Genomic DNA, 15,909 nt, shown 5'->3' with positions numbered 1-15,909 from the left:
GTTTCCTTTGGACTTCCGAAGTAAAACACACACACACACACACACACACACACACGAACACACACACACAAACGCACACACACACACTTAAATAAGAATGCCAAAAATATGATTTTACTTGTAACATGCTAAGGATTTCTAAATTTACTTTAAATTGACTCCACCTCCATTTTGTTTTAATGTCTAGGGAAGAACACCAGATTGAAAGCTGGGACAACTACACCCAGGGGCCAGTCATAGAATAAAAGGGATGTTTTAATGAGAGCTTGTATTGATAAAAAAAATTCAGAATTCTTTAAAAACCAAGCTTTAGAAATACACGTACAGCTATGTGGAAAATCCACATTTAAAACCTGAGAGAGCCCCAATTTTGCATAGTGAGTGTAGGAAGTGGTCCTCCCCAGGTAACTATGAGGATCCTGGAGAGCGGCCATAGCCACCCCCATGACCACAATCACTGGTCCAAGGACAGACACCTATGCCAAGTGGGACCAGCAGTTCTGTGGGTATGTAGATTTTGCTGCAGAGCACCAGTCACTTCTGTACCTGCAAGACATAAAAGTCAGAGACATTTGGCAGCCAAGTTTACAGTTAGTGTTATGAACTGAATTGTGTCTCCTCTCTTCCCCCTTAATTTATAGGTTGAATCTCCACCCCCAATGTGGCTATATTTGGAGATGGGACCTTTGAGGAAGTAACCAAGATTAAATGACATCATAAGGGTGGGTCCCTGACCTGATGGGACTGGTGTCCTTTGCAGAGAGAAAAGGCCATATGAGGACACAGTTGAGAAAGCAGCCAATCGCAGGCCAAGGCTTCACCAGAAACTGATAATGCTGGCACCTTGATCTCGAGCTTCCTGCTTCCAAATCTGTGAGAAATGCCTGCTGTTTAAGCTGCCCAGTCTGTGGTATTGTTATGGCAGCCAGAACAGACTAAGACAGTGAGGAACAATAAAGCTGAGACAGAAAGCACACGTGAGAGTTGACACTGCATTTAATCATTTCTAAAGCCCAACAACATTCTTGTCTTGGTTTCAAACTTTAGGATCCTTACAATAATCTCCCATGAGTTTAAGAGAATTTAAATTGGGCATCTTTCATTTGCAACTAAATAACATACAGACAGTCCTCAGGTTACGTCAGACTCGATGTACGTCGTTTCATGGTTACGTCGCCATCTCCATTTATAAAAAAAAAACTTTCGTCATTTCGATGTATGTACATATGTGCTTTATGTTTTTTATTATTTATTTACCACAAGTAAAGGTCAGGAATTATCTTTTAAATTTTTTTTACTGTTTCACTTTATTACTGCTGTGTATGTGCTCCATGCGACATAGGTGCTTATGTAGGTGGGTTCCTTCCCGCGAAAATTGCCTTACGTTACACCGTAGGAACGATCTCCGACGTAACTCGAGGACGTACTTACTGGCTTCTGGACAGTTGGAAGTAAAAAACTGAATGTAAAAACTTAAAGCCATTTTGGAATGGAACCTAAGTTATATTTCATCTCTGCCTTTTATTAAAAAAACATTTTAAAAAAAGAAAAAAAGAAAAGCCCTTGCTTGTTTGGCTCAGTAGATAGAGCATCTGCCTGTGGACTGAAGGGTACTGGGTTTGATTCGGTCAAGGGCACATGCCTGGGTTTTGGGCTTGATCCCTAGTGGGGGGCGTGCAGGAGGCAGCAGATCAATTATTCTCTCTCATCATTGATGTTTCTCTCTCTCTTCCTCTCCTTTCCTCTCTGAAATCAATAAAAACAAACAACCATTACCTCAGGTTTTCCTGTATGAGTATTATAAAGGTACTAGTAGCCCATCGCACGATATCACGAGCAGTAGGCCACCCGCTGCTTCCGCCGGAGCCGGCAGGAACCGCAGCACAGCGCACCGCCGGGAGCCACGCTGCTTCCACGGGAGCTGTGCGGCTTCTGCAGGGGGTGGAATCGAGCCGCTGGCGCCCAAGGGAGCCAGGAGGGAGCCGCACTGCTTCCGCGGGAGGCGGGCCCGCCGTCTCCTCTCCGGGCCTGTGCTCAGCCACAGAGGCTGCGGGCCAGACCCGTCCCTGTGTCCATTCTGGCTCTGGGGAGCCGGCCGGAGCCAGGGCACGGCGGCTGGCCAGCCCTCCCTGGCTCTGTTTCCATCTCCGCTCACTCCGGGCCTCACCTGCACGAGTAACCTCCTCCTGTCCGGTTGTGACTCGTTATGGTGTCCCAGCTTAATTTGCATATTTCCTCTTTTTATATATATAGATTTTATGACATGGCTGTAGTTAAGAAATCTGAGGTCTGCCTTTCTTTGCTGGTGGCCTCATCCCTCTAGGCCTATTTCCTTCTTTTAATGAAGTTATTTCTATTCATTACAAAAAACTCTGACATTACCAATGACTGATCTCACAGCACTGAAAGGAGTTAAGCCCTCACACCTCTACAAACTAAGGGTTTCTTCTAATGCTAACATTCCACCCGTTCCAGAACCACCACCTCAGGGCCTCGCAGGGACTGGGCCAGGATCTCTCCTCTTTATATTTCTGTGTTTTGCTTGTGTGTTCACTTTTCTAGTCTTGCTTCTTGTTTGGCTCTTCTAGATACTGTGCGCTATGTGTATCCTTTCTTCTGTCTAGCCACCAGGTTTTTTTCCATGGGTCAAGTACAGAGACTAAGAATATGCAAGGGCCTGGGCAGCTCTCACCGGGACAGACTCATAGGTTCCCAGAGGTCTTTTTAGCTTTGCCCTTTAATCCTTTTGGAATCAAAGGATTAAAGGGCAAAGTCTGTCAGCTAACACCTGATTGCTAACATCTGCTTCCTTTGGTAGATCACAAGGGGGAAAGAGAGGTCCAAAAGACCGGCAAAATTATGAGAATAACAATACTTTCTAAAAATCAGGTGGCTTTCCTTTTTTTTTTTTTTAATATAAGCAAGCTTCTTGGTGGTTAACACAGAATCTACCTTACATATCACTAATCTTTTGGTCACCAGTAAGCTATTTTTGTTATAGTAATCTGAGTAAAGTACCATCTTATTTGATCTTTCTTTATGGTTCCCAAAACACACTACAATTGTTCTTTCTAGATGACATATGAAAGGTGAATGAAGGTGAATTACAGCTGACTTTCAGATATCCTCTGTGTTGTGCATATTATATACACTTGAGTGGCCAGATTATGACCACCTGACGTTTGTAGGCAAATTAGCTATAATTTCACGCTGAAGTTGCTAGAGGGCCAGACCATTATAAATATGGAAGCAGGTTGTTTACCACGACAGAAGTGATTTTTTTCTGAAGATATGGGTAAACAACGTGATTTGACAGCCTTTGAACGTGGGGTATATATACACTGAGTGGCCAGATTATTAGGACCACTTGACGTTTGTAGGCAAATTAGCCGTACACTGCATCGTATGAGATATGGAAGTGGAAGGCCTGTTCGAACACCTTTGCTGTCTGCAGTTACCAAGATACAACGTCTTCAATTCGCACAGGAACACAAGGATTGGACAGTCGAGCATTGGAAAAAAGTCATGTGGTCCAATGAATCACGTTTCCAGTTGCATCATGCAGATGGCAGAGTGAGAATTGGGCACAAAGAGCATGAAAGCGTGCACCCCACATGCATGAGTACAACCCTTCAAGCTGGTGGGGGCAGTGTTATGGTTTGGGGCATGTTTTCCTGGCATGATTTGGGCCCTTTAATTCATGTGGAACAAAGTCTGAATAGCACAACGTACCTAAGTATCATTGCTGATCAAGTTCATCCTATCATGTTGATGGCGTATCCCAATGGAGATGGCTTCTTCCAACAAGACAATGTGCCATGCCATGGTGCTCGTATTGTGCAGGAGTGGTTTCAAGAACATGAGGGAGACTTTACCTTGCTTAGGTGGCCCCCACAATCACCAGATCTCAATCCAATTGAGCATTTGTGGGACAAAGTTAAAAGAGCCATCAGGCAGCTGGTTCCACAACCATCAAATCTCACAGAACTGGACAGTGCTATTCATCAGGCATGGTGTCAGATTCCTCGCATCACCTTTCAACATCTCGTGGAGTCAATGCCAAGAAGAATCACCACAGTATTGAAGGCAAAAGGTGGCCCAACGAAGTACTGACGGGGTGGTCATAATAATCTGGCCACTCAAGTTCAAATATATCCCATGTTCAAAGGCTGTTAAATCACGTTGTTTACCCATATCTTCAGAAAAAAAATCACTTCTATTGTCGTGGTAAACAACCTGCTTCCCTATTTATAATGGTCTGGCCCTCTAGCAACTTCAGCGCGAAATTATAGCTAATTTGCCTACAAACGTCAGATGGTCGTCATAATCTGGCCACTCAGTGTACAGTATAATTATCTCTGGCTCCCCCCAACAATTTAAAACAGAAATGACAAAATTGTAAACCATTTTCTCCAACACAAAGTAGTAAGAAATAGCATATAGGTCAGCAATGAAGATGGTGAGAAGTGTTTGAGAACAGGGTTAACAATTGTTAAGGACTTTCAAAACTTTCTTATAAAATTAAAATTCTATTTCTTTTCAAACTCTAATGACTCTCAGCTGAATTTAAAAAATTTTAGCAATAGTGATTACAGGCACTCTTTTGGATCGTGTAAGTCAGCCCTGGAATGAACACCTAGAAAGAAATGGAAAACAATGGTTCTTGTGATTCCTTTCTGAGTTGCCTGCCTTACAAAGGCTTTTATCACCCAGGTTTGCACACATTCTGGTAAAAACATAAACGCTCATGTTAGACCGTGCTATGCCAACATTTTCTATCTTAATTAGCTTTAAGCCTATTTACTCCACTGGACTCCACAGGCTACTTTTTGTACTGACCCAAAGGTAAGCTAATAACTCAGGCACCCAGGAAAACAATGCAAATACAGAATGCTAAAGTGAGAGCAACAATACTAGTGACATGCTAAAGAAATTGTCTCTGAGACAACTTTATAAAGGACGAAGATGACCTTGGAAGATACTGATTTATCCATTTAGTAGGTTTCCAAAACCAAATAAAACCCAACTACAGCATATCTAAATTACAACACTTTATTGCAGCATCGGCAAAGGTCAGATTTCTGAAGCTGGTGAAGATTGGGCAGCATTTCCATGTGAAATGTTACAACTTTACAAGTTTTGTTTATTTAATTCTACATGCAGAAACTGAAACATGGTAAAAGAAAAAATGCAAAATAGCTAGAAAAAAGATGTAATCAAGTTGTAGCATACAGATGTGCTCTTTAACTAAATTTACTATGCCTATTGAAAAGCAAACGAAAGACAACTATCCTAATAAATTAACAGATTGCCAGAAACAGACTAAGAACCCTCATTTCTATTTGGGGGGAGGGGGAAGGAACAAAACAAAACAAAAACAAAAACAAAATAAAAGCTCTACTGTTTCCATACTTTGTTTAGAGACAGAGGCTGTAAACCCATGAAGGTCAACAAAATCTTCTGATCCACTTCTTGCTGTCCTTCGTCCATTTTCTGTGACATGCTGACTGGCACATTTGTTTTCAATGATACTTACAATGGGCTCAGAATCCCTCTTCTCAGGCTGGTGTGACTTCCCTAAGCCATCTGAATCCATGCTCTTTGTTATACTAACAGTCTTTCACATTTTTCTTTTACCCAAATAGGCAATTTTATATCACTGACTCTGATGGATAAAACTGATTTTTGTCCCTCATCCCTTGTTCCTCTTGAAACAAATTCCTAAACAAAAGCCTTCCTGGTGGATTATCTGATACTTTGATATTTTTCATCATTTTGTTGTCCTGCATGTAAGTTTTTACTAGAAGATTTTACTGCTTGCGCTATACTTTCCTACTGTAGTTCTGGAGCCCCCAAATGTATCTTCTTCCAACATGGGATGTTCAATTCAGAGACACTGTAACTCAAATCAAGTTTAAAACTCAAGTTCATTTCCCCCATACCATTACCATTACAATCACTTCTTCTCCGGCTCAGTCATCTCAGACGCTCTTCTGGGTGTAACTGCTCAGTAGTCAAGTTAACCATCTCATTTCTTGACTGCCATTCTCAGAGAAGATTAACCCTCACGTGATTTCCATTACAAAAGGCCGTTTATGCCTTATCTGGAAGCGGCTTGTTCCGGTGTTGGCAGAGGCTGCTGTTTCTGCCTCATGGCCCCAGCCTGTCCCAGGTTGTTCAGATTCGCAACTCTCTAGACCGACATGCTGAGATGTGTCCACTGCTCTCATTCAATTGCTGGAGGACTCCACTATCCACAACATCAGATACAGGACCTAATGAAATGACACGTGCTGCTGGATCAACGTCTCCTAGAAGCACAAACAGGGCAACGTTAAAGAACTAGTACTGAGGACAAACCTCTGGCAAGAAAAGAACCCCTAAATACCACCAGCCATTGTTTACTAATCAGTGCTTTTTAAAGAGCACACAAACTCTTATTGGATTAAGACAATAGGAGCCTGAAAAGGGGCACTAAAAAAAAAGCAATTCTGACAGTGATCCCGGTAACTTTCCTACAACTACTTTCTAATATGCTGAGAATTCGTGATTTTTGTTATGGTTGAATTGTGTACACTCCAAACTCATGTTGAAGTCTAAATTCCTGGTACCTCAGGATGTGACCTTCTTTGGAAACAGGGTCATTGCAGATGTAATCAGTTAAGAAGAGGCCATATCAGAGTAGGATGGGCCCCTAATCTAGTATAACCATGTCCTTAGTACAAGGGGGGTTTTGGACACACACACAAGCAGAATTCTGCCCATGAAGATGAAGGCAGAGATCAGATGATGATGCAGAAGCCAAGGGGCACCAAAAATTGCTGGCAGAACATCAGAAGCTGAGAGAGAGGCTTGGAACAGTTCTCCCTCACAACCCGCAGTAGGAACCAACTTTGCAGATAAACTGACTTTGGGTTTCCGGCCTCCAGAACTGTGAGGCAAACAGTTCTGTTGTTTAAGTCACCCAGTTTGTGGTACTTTCTTATGGCAGCTCTAGCAAACTAACAATTAGTTTTCCACAAGACAAGTGCATTAGCAAGAAACTTTCAAAGAATAAAATCCAAATATAAAAAAGTATATATTCATGCAGAACTGAATTAAATGGTAAAAAGGTTAATTAACACAAGTATTCCCTAAGAGAAGATAAAAGTCTCCTGAAATCAAGAGAAAGCAATGGTCTAAAATAGAATACTTTAAGTAAATTCAATAAATGATAGGCAAAAAATGTTCCTAGTCCTTGGTAAATAAGACACACTTATATCACTTATAGTGTAGGGGGTGCCACTTGACTAGTTTATAAGCAAACAATGATTCTGAGAGATTTAAAAATGTAAGAGCCCAAAAAGTACTTAAAATTTACACTCTGGATTCCAGAGGGACTCTATTTTTAACAAAACTATCACTTATTTAACCTTATAATAAGAACATAAAGAGAATATCTAATAAAATATGCACATTCTCCTTAAGATGGGTTAAAAAAAGTCTGATAGTCTGTAACCCTTTGCTACTCAGTTTTAATATTACCTGGGAACTTGTTAGAAACTAATCAGAACCAGCAGTTTAACAAAAGTCAAGATGATTAAAATACATATTTTAAAGTTTAAGGAGCAGGGATATAATCCATATGAATTTGCAGCATATAAACCACATTAGTACTAACACCTGCCAAAGATGCTAAGTTGTAGTTTTTTCAACACTAGCAGAGTGGAAAACAACCTTGTTCTGCACTATAAGATACCCAGATAATTGTTTACTTAGAGCATTTCTGGTATTTTAATTTGTTATAATCAAATGTTAGAGCATTACTACCCCATGAGAAAGACTGAGATTTTAACTTATAGCCCCTTTCAATCCTGATTAGAAAATGAAAAAAAACCATAATGCCTCAGAGCCTTATCAAAACCCACAGGTAAGAAAAACATTAAGCTGGTTTGATAACCAGTTTCTAAATAAACTTCCCTTTATCTGCCATATAACATCAACAATATTAATAACTTATTTTTAAGCACTAGCCAGGTTAAGAGCCAAATTGAAAACAGTTTTTGAGACCTCATTCACAGAATTTTCTTTTCACTCCTTTGTATAGGAATTCCCCACTCAGCATGTTCTCCTGAAGACATCTGGTGAACCACTGTCTACATATACATCTTTCTGCTAAGTCTGGCCCAGCGTTAAAAATAAAAGAAAACAAAGAGGCACCAAACCACCAGGAAAATCCACCCCATCAGTTAGTGTGACTACATTTGTTCACTTAAAAACAAGTTTAAAAAACATTTGGTGCTCAACAGACTAAAAAAAGCTCACATTTACATGTCTGCTTGTTCCTCTACACTGCTATCACAAGGACATTGTAACAGCAGCACTGGCTTTGAAAATATCACAATAGTTGGCAGAGAGCCATTTTTAAGAGTGATGGACAAGTTAGGATTTTACTTTTTGAGTTATGATTTTAAAAAGATAGTTAAACCAGGTACAGAGGGTAGCTCAAGAGTTGGGATTCTCACAAAAAAAATCAGGAAATAAGAGGGAGAAGAGCTAGGGAGCAGAACATGTGGGAAAAGTTTATTGAATGACTACATATAAACTTGTAAAAGGCCCTTTGTCCATTCAACCAATATTTACTGAGCATCTATGTGCTAGGCACTAAAAGCTATGGAGGAGTTATAATGGCTTTGCCTCTGCCCCCATTCTTCAACCTCACGGGGAATATAGGCAAGCTAGCAAGTGATTAGCAGTGTCTTTGGAAAGACCCTGAGCCAGGGCAGCAAATACACACTGACCTATGTCAGACTTGAGAATACCAAGGAGACACCTGCTGGAGGAGCGGCGTTGCCCGGGGGAAAGCACGAGAGGGTTCCAAACAGAGGGAGGTGAAAAGACGATAAAAGAACTAAAAGGCCAGCTTGGTTGGGAGTAGAGGGGGAAATAGCAAGAGATAAAACCAATAAGGTAGTACACTCTCAACATGTTAACCAAGTGGAGGAGTTTGGACTTTTATCCTACAAGCCATGAGGACCTACTGAAGAGCTCACATTATCAAACAGCGGATTTCATTTTAGAAAGAACACTGTGGGTACAGCAGAGACAATAAAATAGAAGGGGTTGAAACTGAAGAGAGAAGTAGATCAGGAGGCTGCTGGCAATAATGCAATGAGAGGTGATGGTAGCTGGATCTAGGATCTTGCAGTAGAAGTGGAATAAAATGGGAAAGTGTAAGAGCCATACAGGAGTAGAATTAGAGAATTTGTTAATTAACTAGATATGGAAATTGAGGGAAATTTGTAGTCTGAACAACTGGGTGGGCAGTGTTTCTATTCACTAAGCCAGAGAACAAGGGAGCAGAGTGGCTTGGGGGTTGGGGACACACTGAGGTTTATGTTCTTCTGAGACATCTAGGTGGCTGTCTAGAAGATAGTTGGATATACAGTCAGAAACTAAAGACACAGTATCTCTAGACAGAGGCAAGTCCAGAAAGGAATAAAGAGACAGAAGTAGGTGGAGTCAGTGAAAGAAAAGAAAGACTAGAAGACAGCAGAGCCAAGTGAAGTGAAGAGAGTGTGCCAAGAAGAAAAGGATGGTCCACATGCTAAGTGCTCTGATGGCCTCAAAGACTCCTAAGTGAAGCATTCAGAGGCAGCTTGGTGACTGAAAGGCAGTTTCAGTGAAAAGGCAGGAAGACAGCAGATTTCAGTTAGCCTCACAGTGTGAGGTGAGAAAGAACAAATGTGGCCAATTCTCCCAAGTTTGCCTAACTAGGGGCAGGCAGAGCTGGAGGGAGGAAAGAAAAACAGAAATGTTAACAAAATTTTTGAAAAATGACTGAAAAACTGGTGCCAAATTAATAAAGGCATGCCTTTGTGTTCATATATACATCCATTATAACATATAAGTTTACTCTACTGTTTTCCAATATTTTTGTTCCCTACTGCCTAAGAAATGCTTGGTACTTAACAGACTTTCAATGATTTTTTAAAGAAGGATATGACTAAGCAGAATTAGCTCTCTCAAGTTACCTGTACTTGATTTTCCCAGTAGACTATATAAATAGACTGAGGGTTAACATGTTTTTCCCCCGACTTTTTAGTTTTCCATAGTGTAGGACTGAATCTCTGGTAGGTGCTGGATGCATGTAAGTTGAGAGCAGCAAACCCTACTACAGATATCAATTGTGTATCAATTAGGAAGATGCTACACTTGCAATATGGACAGGTGAACCTGATAGAGAACATCAAGATAAAAATATTCTAACAATTCTTTCCTCCAATCACAAGACAAAAAAAGGAAACAGATATTATCAAGAACACTGTGGTATATATTTAAAGCTACTCTAAAAAAATATAAAAGCAGGAAACTAATATTTCCATGGCATGTTAACCTAGCTAGCTGCTTCTACATTTTGGCAGCAATAAAAGATTTTATTAAAGAACTTTAATGAAATTGGATAATTAAATATAACCTAATATCTTACTATGCTTAATTAGATGGGTTTGTATAGCATTTCTTTTCCTTTTTCCCCAGCATTTCTAATTTGAATTTCTAAAAACATTACAGCTAATAGACGTTAAAAACAGATCCCTAAACAGTCATGACAAACCAATTTTCTAAATTTCAATTTGATTCAAATTGCCTGAACACATAGTTCAAAGAAAACCATCATTAGGAACACACAAGTATATTAGTGAGTAAAAGACATAGGCTCAAACAACATCTGCATTTTCGTGACTCTCCTCAACAATAAGCTACTCCTGTTACTACTCCCAGCACACTTCCTTCTACACCTGTTCATCTGCCCCCCAAAACAAGATGACATCTTGGGCCTGTTGTATAGCCTCAGCCTAAACACTAATATTCAGAGAGAGCTCAGTAAGAGCAGCAAAGCTAATGCCACTTTGGGTCGTAACCTGACAACAAGAAAGAAAATTGAGTTAATGGTTTAAGTTTTAGATGAGGTCCCAGAAAATCTTTGAATAATTTCATTCTTTAAAAGCAGATTTAAAAAAAAAAAAAAAAAAGAGGCTTTATTAGGAAACATGTTCTATGTGAAATTCCTTATAGAGTTTTAATTATTTAAGGTTTAGCAATTCAAGTTCAAGTAGAAATGACATAAATCCCAGCAGGACATTTCATCGTTTAAAAAACAAATAAAATAACTCAAAACAAACGCAACCTGCATACTTGAAAGTATAGCAAGCAGGTTTTGAGTTTTTGTAAATATTAAGATGACTAAACACTGACCTGAGAGATCCTAACACAAAGCCTATGGTTTCTCTCAGACTAATCTATAAACCAGTCTTCTCTAAAAATGCAAAAGAAAAAACTTAAAAACGGAAAAGACCCCTTGGAGAGTGAAAGCCAAAATCAGTGTGGCTGAAATCAAGACTTAAGAAAAAACCAAAAACCTGTAACTATTTTATAAATAAGGTTTCTTTTCTCAAATACCTACAACACAAAGACTTCTATTTTGCTAATAATTAGGTCTTTATCATTAACTATAATCCAGAATTACCTAATTTATTCACAGAAGAGCTAAGGGAGAAATGAGAGGAACAGTCCTACCTCCCACCAGTCTTAAAGATTAGATCCGCATTAGGCGCTCCCTTTGGATGTTGGTAACGGGGCCTCCGCTCACGATTGGTGTTTGCTGGAGCTGGGCGCTGGGCAAGAGACTGCAGCATTTCTGTCATGAGGAGCAAAACAGAAAAGGTGGTGAACTCTGGTAAATGTTCTCCCCCATGAAGCATATAAAACCCGAGAGAGATCAAGTTCAGTCAGGTTGCTGACTAAAGAAAAATGACCATTAAACAGATTAAAATGATTAAATACTGAAAGATCATATCAAGAAATGAGATGCACTCTTTAAAACCCAATGTCTCCCTTACTGTCAATTTGGCCTCTATGTAAGTATCTTGTGAGGCAGTAAAACAGTATGAGATGCAGTATACAGTAATTACAAGCCCAGTGTTTGGAACAGGATAGTATTGGTTCAAATCCCAGCGCTGCTACTAATTACTTGTGGGACTTTGGGTTGAGTTTCCCTAAATGTAAAATGTGGATAATAATCATTTATAGAATTGTGAGGATTAAATTCTTTGAAAAAGTACATAAAACAGTGTCTGGCCCATAGTTATACTGAGTATTAGCTATTATTATTTATAGAGGCCCAGTGGGGTCCCTTGGCCTGGCCTGCGGGGATTGGGCTCTCCGACATCCCCCGAGGGGTCCCGGATTGCAAGAGGGTGCAGGCCAGGCCAAGGGACCCCACCAGTGCACAAATCGGTGCACCGGGCCTCCGACATCTCCCGATGGGTCCAGGGTACCGGTGAAGCAGATTTGGGGCCAACAGTGCCCCAACAGCAACCTAACCCACGGCCAATTCCGCAAGGAATCAGGCTCCCTCTTCTACTGGTCCGAGCATCTGCTCCCTGGTGGTCATTGTGCATCATAGCTACTAGGTAAATGGCCAAACGGTTGGATGGTCGCTTAGGCTTTTATATATATAGACTAGTGGCCCAGTGCACGAAATTCATGCACATTAAAAGGGAATTAATTAGAGGAAATATTTTTAATATTGCTATTTGTCCTTCCTCTATAATAGAAGTGTCAGAGATGAAAGAAAATTAGTAAAATGTATATGAAAATCTTCCTCCTGTCAGAGTCGGGTGTGCGCTGCAGGACCCCGAGTCAAGTCCCCACCCACTTGCACGCACCTTGAAATAGCACGAGACCCAGACCCGGCCAGCCCCACCCCCGTGAAGCCCCACAGGGGGGCGCAGCCTCAGGTCCCCTGGCCCCAGCGCGAGGACCATTTGCATATGAGCTCTTTATTATATAGGATTATAAAGAATGCTATCTATGCAGACAATAGGGGGGTAAAGGTCTGGGGTGGGGGTGGGCATGGGCTGGAGGGGCCAATGGGGGAAAAAGGGGAACATATGCAATACTTTCAACAATAAAGAATTATATTATTTTAAAAAATAATGCTGTCTATCGACTGCAAGAGGAGATGCTAGACGTGGGATTTAAAGACAGAAAACTGAGTATTTATTTACACAACCATTTCTTGCACAAAAAAGCATGTTGTCAGCCTGGCCAGTGTGGGTCAGTGGTTGAGCATCAACCTATGAACCAAGAAGGAGGGCACAGTTCGATTCAGGTTAGGGCATATGCCTGGGTTGTGGGCTTAATCACCAGTAGGGGGCATGCAGGAGGCAGCCAATCGATGATTCTCTCTCATCATTGATGTTTCTATCTCTCTCCCCCTCTCCCTTCCTCTCTGAAATCAATAGAAAAAATATATATATATATATTTTAAAGCAGTTTGTCAGTACAATATTATATAAACAACTAGAGGCCTGGTACACAAATTCATGCACGGGTGCGGTCCCTCGGCCTGGCCGGCGATCGGGGCCAATCAGGGCGGCGAAAGGTTGGCCAGGGGCAGGGGCCGCAGGAGGTTGGCTGTGGGAGCACACTGACCACCAGGGGGCAGCGCCTGTGTTAAACATCTGCCCCCTGGTGGTCAGTACACATCATAGCGACCGGTCGTTCGGTCGCTTAGGCTTTTATATATATAGACCACATTATGGCTCTAGAATCTGGGTGCCACAGAGATGCCAAAAAGCTGGCTTATGAGGTATCCATGGATTCTTTGCATAAGGTTCCAGTTAATCCAAGAATGTGAAGTATGTCTATGTAAAAGTAGAGTCTAATTTGAGCATACCCTCAAATCAGAAGGAACAAGGGTTCCTCAAGACCAGGATTCCCAAATAGGCAAAAAAAGATAATAAAATATTTGTTGAGTTAATTTGCTCACAGTTTGGCTGACAACATGATTAAAAATTTATTATCTCACTTGCAAACATAGCTCTAATGGTATGGAATCTAAGTGAATTATGGAATTAGCAAATTATGATGACAATTATTTTTATTTTACACATAGGTGAGATAAAAATTGAAGATAGAATGGACTACAAAAAAATTCAACTTCTCAGACTAAATATATATAAACACAGTATGAACAGTTGCAACATATCTTTTATATTCTATATTTTAAAAGCCCTCCAGGAATCAAATTTTTATATTTCTGTCCTATAAAAGATTTTATACCTTGATAATCTTCTTGTTCTTGTCGTTCATTGATATCTAGTGTGAGCTTTTTCATTCTCATCCTTTCTTCTTGTTCTGCCTGTTGCTGGTTCCAGTGATTTGCAGCAAGTTGGGAAGACATGGGTACATTAAGGATCTTAAACTGAGGGGGGGAAAAAAGGAAATCACAAATGACTTGAGAAAATCAAGAGGGGAAAAAAAGATTTCAAATAAAATAGCAAGTAGAATTAAATGAGTTTAGAAAAAATAATGTCTTTCCTTTCCTGTAAGTCAGTAAACACAGTAAAATCTAATAACATATACAGAAAATAGTACTACTTTATTAAAGACAAACCTATTAGATTTGGATGGGAAGTGGAGGCCATCAAGTTCAACCTGCATGAAAAGCAGAAGCTCCTCTTCCCTGCACCCTGTTTGGCAGCACACACCTAGCAAGGAGAGCATTTCCATTTTGTAGACCTTCTCATATAATTGTCAGAAAGGCTTTAATGTAGCAAACTGTAATCTGCATCCTTTTCATTTCTATCCTCTGGAACCAGTTTTGCCCTCCTGAACCATACTGAACAAATCTAGCCCACCTTCAGTATTCACAGACCTTCATAGTTCTCAAGATAGCTGTGATGTTGGAAAGAAGGAAGAGTTAAGGAACTGACATACAAGATCTATTTCTGTTATGGAAGAGAGTCCTTATCTATGGAATGTTTTTGTTTTTTAGCAGGATGTCCTTGGTTTATAATTGTGCAAGGTAAACAAAATAAGATAAAACCTATGCAACTATCTGAGTAATAAATGGAGATGTTTTGTAACCTCAATTCTCTCTGCTGTGTATAATTTGCACCCCTCACTTAAAGAGACTTCCTCTAACACTCTGAACCAAAGGCATGTCTGATGCAGAAAGGAAGGACATGGAGAGCTGTGCTCAGAATCCCACACTTCTGCCTGCTTGACCTATGCCTTTTAAATGCCTGCATCCTTAAAATTATTAGTAAAGCTTAAAACTGCACAAGAACGCTAATTCATTTGAATCTGAGTTGACAATTTGATTCTCTGTATTATCTCAGATGTCCTTTCTTGGTATTTATTCTCTTTTATGATGTACATAGTCAATGTTTTTCTTAAAATGTTAATACCCAGAACACTAAGGCCAGATACAATGAAGTGAAAAATATTAAGTGTGGTCGTGAAACAATCTACAAACCCAACTAACTACATTTTGTATTTATCACAATACAGATAATTAAATATCCCACATATTGAAACAAAAATATATTTAAGGTAGTCCATTTAGCTACCAGCATAAACCACATCCCTCTCCCCAATGAACTAAGTTTGATATAATGAATTCTTTGCAACTATTACTCTCTATTATGAGCTCAAACCATCTTTAAAAAAAAACTTTAGTGAGGTATACTTAACATACAGTAAACTGTACATATTTTAAATGTACACTTTGATGAGTTTTGACATACACATACACATGAGATAATGAGCATATTCATCAATTTAAATGTTCCTCTTGCCCCTCTTTGTAACCCACCTCTTCCTCTATCCTACCCCCAGGTAACTGCTGACCTGCTGTCACTATTGACTAGTATGCACTTTCTAAAATTTTATATACATTAAACTATACAATCCATATTGTTTTATCCAGCTTTTTTTCTCTTTTTCTGTTAATCCTCACCTGAGCATATTTTTTCCATTGCTTTTCAGAGAGAGTGGAAGGGAGGGAAGGAAGGAAAGATGAGAGAAAGAGAGAGAGAGAGAGAGAGAGAGAGAGAGAGAGAGAGAGAGAGAGAGAGAGAG

General features: G+C 40.1%; 1 protein-coding gene across 8 annotated transcripts in view; it reads right to left on the bottom strand.

Annotated features, from left to right (window-relative positions):
- Nucleotides 1-5,036: 5,036 nt before the first annotated feature.
- UPF2 (UPF2, regulator of nonsense mediated mRNA decay) overlaps nt 5,037-15,909 on the bottom strand; it is a 131,611-nt gene continuing 120,738 nt past the window's right edge. For 3 of the 8 annotated variants that reach the window (XM_006098215.3, XM_023761955.1, XM_023761954.1), the window contains 3 exons: nt 14,107-14,248; nt 11,557-11,677; nt 5,037-6,311 (listed from right to left, as the gene is read on the bottom strand). In XM_006098215.3, coding sequence (XP_006098277.1) covers nt 6,302-6,311; nt 11,557-11,677; nt 14,107-14,248 — 273 coding nt within the window. In that variant the 3' untranslated portion in view covers nt 5,037-6,301. Of the gene's footprint in view, nt 6,312-11,552; nt 11,678-14,106; nt 14,249-14,440; nt 14,535-15,909 lie in introns of those variants that run through there. The other 5 variants (XM_023761956.1, XM_023761952.1, XM_023761951.1 and 2 more) reach the window with 3 other exon arrangements.

The sequence above is a fragment of the Myotis lucifugus genome, unplaced genomic scaffold (genome assembly GCF_000147115.1).
Source record: "Myotis lucifugus unplaced genomic scaffold, Myoluc2.0 scaffold_223, whole genome shotgun sequence".
Lineage (NCBI taxonomy): Eukaryota > Metazoa > Chordata > Mammalia > Chiroptera > Vespertilionidae > Myotis > Myotis lucifugus.
Note: the sequence above shows the minus strand (reverse complement) of the source record. Positions and strands in the feature narration are given on the sequence as shown.